Here is a 6850-nt window from a genome sequence, read left to right as displayed (position 1 = left end):
CGTGCAGGTGTCCATGCAGTGGCAAATTGACATTTATATCATAGAATCGGATTCCCAACACGTTTGAGTTTCCGTCCATACAAAGTACGACAGTAGCTGTAATAATGTTGACGAGAACCCCGGCGGATAATATTGACAGAGACAAGGACCCGGCGGATAATATTGACAGTAACGAGGACCCGGCGGATAATATTGACAGCAGTGACGAGGAACCGGCGGATAGTATTGACAGCAGTGACGAGGAACCGGCGGATAATATTGACAGTGACGAGGACCCCGGCGGATAATATTGACAGTGACGACGACCCGGCGGATAATATTGACAGTGACGAGGACCCGGCGGATAATATTGACAGCAGTGACGAGGACCTGGCGGATAATATTGGCAGCAGTGACGAGGACCCGGCGGATAATATTGACAGCAGCGACGAGGACCCGGCGGATAATATTGACAGCAGTGACGAGGACCCGGCGGATAATATTGACAGCTGTTTGTTGTTTGTTTCACAATACCCGTTGATATATATTGATAGTATCAATTTAAAGGACAACACATGTTTATGTTATGGTTTTTATTCTCTTAAACAGATAAACTTATAGCGAAAGTGGTTGTTCTGACAACGTGTCACATGACTGATGTTCTCTGTGAACGATTCGTTAGTGTCACGGACAAACACTCGTCAGACAGGGTCAAGCCCATTGTAGGGTCACAAGTCAGACAGGGTCAAGCTCATAGTAGGGTCAAAAGTCAGACGAATCAGGCAAGGTCAAACCTACAGTAGAATAACAAGTCGTACGAGGTCGAACACACAGGAGGGTTACTCGTCAGACAGGGTAAAATCCACAGTAGGATCGCAAATTCGACAAGGTCAAACCCACAGTTGGGTTACAAGACAAACAATATGGAATTCACAGTGGGGTCAATAGTTAGATAGGGTCATACCCACAGTGGGGTCACTAGTCAGATAGGGTCATACCCACAGTGGGGTCACTAGTAAGAAAGGTCATACCCACAGTGGGGTCACTAGTAAGAAAATGTCATACCCACAGTGAGGTCACTAGTCAGATAGGGTCTAACCCAATAGCACTGTGAACGTTTGAGATTATGATATCTGCCATATTGCACGGTAGCTCATTCCGTGATGAATTGAATTGTATAAAAAAAATCGTGTTAAAAAGAAAATGAAAAATAATCACGAGAAATACAGGAAGTAAAGAAGCACTTATCCGAAATTATGTCGTAAGTCGATACTGACGAACAATGTCAACATTTATTGAACCTCGGTGACATTCCAAAACTAGTGTTTAAGTGTGTAAGAATAAGTCCAGCTGCATATACTTTTAAGTGTGTAGTTTAAAGTGAAAGTTTCCTTTGTATGAATTCCTGGCTGGTTTGGACCCAATGACTGAAGAGAGTACTGTAGACTACTGGGCTTGGGGGATTTCTGCTTTCCATTCGTACCTCAGGAACATATCTATTCAGGGATAATCAAACACACATCACAAGTATTGCGTTCATATGCTTTCCTTATTTTCCATTTCTTTAACTGATCCGGAAATAAGACACACTGCTACGTGTTGTTTAGCGTGGTTCCCGGATATGGTTGAGTTAGGAACCAGTCCACTTATAAGCTTCATCAATTTAGATGACGTAACAAATCTTTTATAACGAACGTGTCTATGTCTGTGATAATCTGTTGGTTAAAAGATCATATTTAGTTTACAGAATTTTGACGGTTCTTTTGTGTGTATGGTACGAAAGCGATGTTTTGTGTGGTTCAAATGTTACAGTATAGGTAAAATCACTTAGCATTGTGCGTGTGATGTGTGTTGTGTGGTTATTATTTGTGTATGCGATGTGGTGTGTTGTGTGTGATGTGTGTTGTGTGGTTATTATTTGTGTATGTGATGTGTGTTGTGTGGTTATTATTTGTGTATGTGATGTGGTGTGTTGTGTGTGAGGTGTGTGTGTGGTTATTATTTGTGTATGTGATGTGGTGTGTTGTGTGTGATGTGTGTGTGTGACTATCCCTACACAGCCTCGTTAAACATAAAGTGTACAACCAACCGTTTCCATCACCTACATCACCTACACCTACATCACCTACATCACCTACACCTACATTACATCACCTACACCTACATCACCTACATCATGATATTCTCGTTAAACAGATCGAGTCTTTAATATGTATTGTGTAAGATACATGTATATTAAGATGATAATTCCGACATTTAAATCTATACCTCAATAATGTCAATACTGATAATTCTGACTGATTGGTGTTTATCTCATAAAATCAACAGTCAATTGTAAGTCTGGCTTCTCGAATTTTACTTCAAAACTATGTTAATAATATATCTGAATGATAAGTCTACAACACAAAATAACGACCATATAAATATATCGAGCACTTTGTTTACATCTCAAAATACCTCAATATTATTTCCTGGCTGCTTTGTTTAAAAACTTTAAAAATAAGACCTGACGATCATACCAATAGTGTGTATTGCGTTCCTGGTGCATATTATGCAACATAAACGTATTCTATGTGGCTTAAACAACGCTTCTATTTATTTTCGACATTATGGCCTTGCCAGTGTACAGACAATTTCGCAATTACAATTTTATTGTCAGTCGAAATACTAGAGAAAACAATATACACGAGATCCTTTTTAACGTTATGTATTATTCAGTGTTGCTGTGTAGCCGTGCTGGGTGATTTCTACCTAGACTTGATTTCCGTTGAGTTTACCTTTATTCAGTACCTAATTTGTTGAAGGTTACAAGCGCTATGTTATTGATCGTCTTATTTTTAGTAATAGCTATTTGTACGTTTTATATTTTCATTTAACATTAATTTCCGATCGGTAACTTTTCACTGTCCTTTTGTCAATCATATTTCTATGTATTTACCCTATCTCGTATAGCAACAGAATGTGACAGATATAATTCACCGACCAATGTAAAAAACAAAAGATGGACACATGATTGCTTCATATATAGTACTTTTTATATACATTTTGCTATTTCTTGTTTTTAAATCTGACACCACAAAGTGCTATACGTCTAACCTCCGCGGATATTAAAGTAGGACCACTTAATGTGTTCCAGTATTTGTAAAGGACCCGTATCAAATTCTGTTTGAAGGAAAGCTGCTTTTTTTGTAGAAAAAACCGTTGTTATTTTAAATAAAAAATAGTTTCTTTAATAGGCTGATTTGATTTATACAATGAATATATTTGTGTGCCCGTACCAATAAGTGTATGTTTAGTTCTTTAGTGTTTTCCAGTTTAAAATGACTGCGTAGGATTATATGATTATGTTAGTAGTATGTATGAATATGTTAGTATATAACTAAGACTATTGGAATGAAGTAAATCTAACTATTTTGCTGGAATGGATCAAATTGAAGTTGAGTGTGCCAAACCCCTTCTGATCAAGTAACAGTGGTGAATGTATGGAACCAGGACATTGTGTACCTGTGTGTAATACTGGTTATTCGTTTCGTGTGTGTGTACCTGTGTGTTGTACTGGTCATTCGTTTCGTGTGAGTGTGGTACTTTGTGTGTGTCGGCTTGGTTGTCTTTGGATGTCAGTTGGTAGGTATGCTTGTCTGTGATTGTTTGTGGTTTTGTATGTGTGCGTGTGTGTGTGAGAGTGTGTGTATGTGTGTTTTTAAGTCCCTGAGACAAAGTCTCAAGTAACCTATTGCGATCGCCTTTTGTCCGTCTTGCGTCTTTAAACAATTTACATTTTCGACTTCTTCTCCAAAACCCCTGAACAAATTTCAATGAAATTGTACAGAAACCTTCCATGGCCAAAGGTCAACCAAAATTGCGAATTATATGGTCCCCAGCCCCCAGGGACCTTAGAGGCGAACCAAAAAGGGTAAAATTGACTAAAATTTCAAAAATCTTCTTTTCAAGATCCAGATATGGTAGAAGCAAATAATCTTCATAGATAGAAGGGTCTTAAGGTGCTTTACCAAAATTGTGAATTTCTTGACCCTGTGGTCTCATGTTTCCCCTGGGGAGGGGGTAAACTTTACTATAGTTTATATAGGGAAATCACATTTTGGACCAACATTTGTTTAATTTGCATTGGAAGTTATTCAATTTGGGTTAGCATTATCAGTATTGGATAGCAGTTTGATGGTATGCACATATCAGCCCTGACTGACCCCCGGGGCTGATGGATGGGGCCAAAAATGGTCGAATTGACTGAAATTTCAAAATCTTCTTCTCAAGACCAAGATATGGTAGAATCAAATACTCTTCATAGATGGAACGGTCTTAAGGTGCTTAACCAAAAGTATGAATTTTACGACCCCAGGGTCTCACTTTTCCCCCTGGGGAGGGGGTAAACTTTACTATAGTTTATATAGGGAAATCACATTTTGGACCAACATTTGTTTTATTTCCATTGGAAGTAATTCAATTTGGGGTAGCATTTTCAGTATTGGATAGCAGTTTGATGGTATGCACATATCAGCCCTGACTGACCCCCGGGGCTGATGGATGGGGCCAAAAATGGTCGAATTGACTGAAATTTCAAAATCTTCTTCTCAAGACCAAGATATGGTAGAATCAAATACTCTTCATAGATGGAACGGTCTTAAGGTGCTTAACCAAAAGTATGAATTTTACGACCCCAGGGTCTCACTTTTCCCCCTGGGGAGGGGGTAAACTTTACTATAGTTTATATAGGGAAATCACATTTTGGACCAACATTTGTTTTATTTCCATTGGAAGTAATTCAATTTGGGGTAGCATTTTCAGTATTGGATAGCAGTTTGATGGTATGCACATATCAGCCCTGACTGACCCCCAGGGGCTGATGGGTGGGGCAAAAAAGGGTCGAATTGCCTGAAATTTCAAAATCTTCTTCTCAAGACCAGATATGGTAGATTCAAATACTCTTCATAGATGGAAGGGTTATAAGGTACGTGCTCTACCAAAATTGTGAATTTTATGACCCTAGGGTCTAGCGTTTACCCCTAGAGAAGGGGGAGGAGGGCAAAATGTATTATGGTTTATAATGGCAAATGATACTTTGGATATTACATGTTGATAACTTGATTGGAATCATAACTCTGAGTTGATACTTTGAAAATGTTGAGCCAGTCCTACCCCAAAGGGCTGTAGGGCAGGGCCCAAAGGAGTCAGTGTGCTAAAATTTCTTCATTGTCCTTGTTTTTAATCAGAGGTGCTAGTTTCAAATACTTTTCAGTCTTAAATCTGTATGCTAGATATTGAATAAGGTGGTTTTATTGTTTATTTGTCACTTTGAATAATATTTCTGTTCATGTTTTAAAAACAAAAACAAACCCTCTGTATAAATATAAAGAACTCAGGTGACCGTTAAGGCCCATGTACCTCTTGTTTGTGTTTGTGAGGTGTGTGTGTGTGAGTGGTGAAGGTGTTATCATGTTTTTTTACTGTTGCCATTATTTCTTTATTGTATTATTACTATAAAAATATATTTTTAATGATTTTATGAAGCGTGTCCCTTTAAGCACCTTGACTGAACCTGTAGATGAGCTATATTTATACCGTGACGCTATGACTACCTTTACTTTACTAGATATCCATATCAATCCCTACTTAATCACCTTTGGCTTGTTTAACAGTGATAGCATACTATTGTCAATGTGATTCTCAGCTCATTCGTCTACTACTTTTACTTCAAAACTTGGTAAAATCCAGACAAATCATTAAGCATGTTGCACTCACAAATAAAAAGCACTCGTATGTTATTCGTTGAAAGAAGTTGCAGTCAAGGTCTACAGAAAACATTTTGAACTTTCATAAAAATTAGGAAGATATATGATTTATGTGAGATGAATTGTTGAAAGTTTTGCGCCGTTTTGACTGATTTCTACCTATCGGTTGGTTCTATAAAGGTTTCACGGTGCTCTATCCCTCTATATAGGTTTCACGGTGCTCTATCCCTCTATATAGGTCAGATACACTTAACAGTTTATAGCTTTAACTGTTCTGTGCCTATTTTGTCATATTCATTGGAACTTGAGACTGAACGAATTATGTAAAAGTAAAAAGAAATGTAATTGATGGATATTGTTAATCTGAAATTGTGTTTTAAAAGCATTAAAAATCTATGCATTTCCTATTTGCCTTTTGCATAATGAATTAAAACATGTGTGTATAATAATGAGGACTCTGTCCTCCTAACTATTCCTATAAAACAAAATTTGAATCAACTTTATGATTAAATTTCCGGATTTCCTAATGACTTTAAATCATTCCTTTAGTCCTGAAGTCCTAGCAATACATTAGTTAAACATTTTAGTTGTTCTTGATTAATGAAAATATTTCGAGTGCACTTTTTGGTATTTTTTTACTTAAATGTGAACAGAAAGAATAAGATATATTAAAGCTGTGTGTTAATAGAAATACATCGGCAAAATCTTACTTCGGGCAAACAAGAGTCTGTTTGCAAGGGATTTCCGTGAAATTCTTCCCAGATTTTTCATTTGCTTAATCACAAGTTTAGCGAAATGATCAAATGTCTTTGAATGAGTGAGACTTCCCGGTGTCTGCTCAGTTTTAGCCATTCAATGGTCTATTTGTCTGGACTTGTGACTAGGCCAGTCAGCTGTAAGGCTTCAGCTCAATCTTTGTATGCCTTAATATATATCTACTGGCACTGCTACAGCTACCACTTAGATTATACAAAAATATATATCGAATGGAGTATATTTTGGTTTTAAAATATTTCATGTTATTACTTTAACCCTGCTTCTTAATATATGAATACAGTTTATATGATTACTGTATGAAATGCATTTACTATCTAACAATGTTTTAGTATTTTGAACGGTGAAAT

General features: G+C 37.2%; 1 protein-coding gene across 1 annotated transcript; it reads left to right on the top strand.

Annotated features, from left to right (window-relative positions):
- The first annotated feature begins 104 nt into the window (after window positions 1–104).
- On the top strand, window positions 105–782 carry LOC110454318 (acidic repeat-containing protein-like). The gene is made up of 3 exons (XM_021503765.1): window positions 105–222; window positions 266–490; window positions 589–782. The coding sequence occupies exons 1-3, from the start codon at window positions 105–107 to the stop codon at window positions 780–782; spliced, it is 537 nt and encodes a 178-aa protein (XP_021359440.1).
- Window positions 783–6850: the final 6068 nt, after the last annotated feature.

Source organism: Mizuhopecten yessoensis, unplaced genomic scaffold, assembly GCF_002113885.1.
Source record: "Mizuhopecten yessoensis strain PY_sf001 unplaced genomic scaffold, ASM211388v2 scaffold7763, whole genome shotgun sequence".
NCBI classification, from domain to species: Eukaryota; Metazoa; Mollusca; class Bivalvia; order Pectinida; family Pectinidae; genus Mizuhopecten; species Mizuhopecten yessoensis.
The sequence above is the reverse complement of the archived record's forward strand: the minus strand, read 5'-3'. Positions and strand labels throughout refer to the sequence as shown.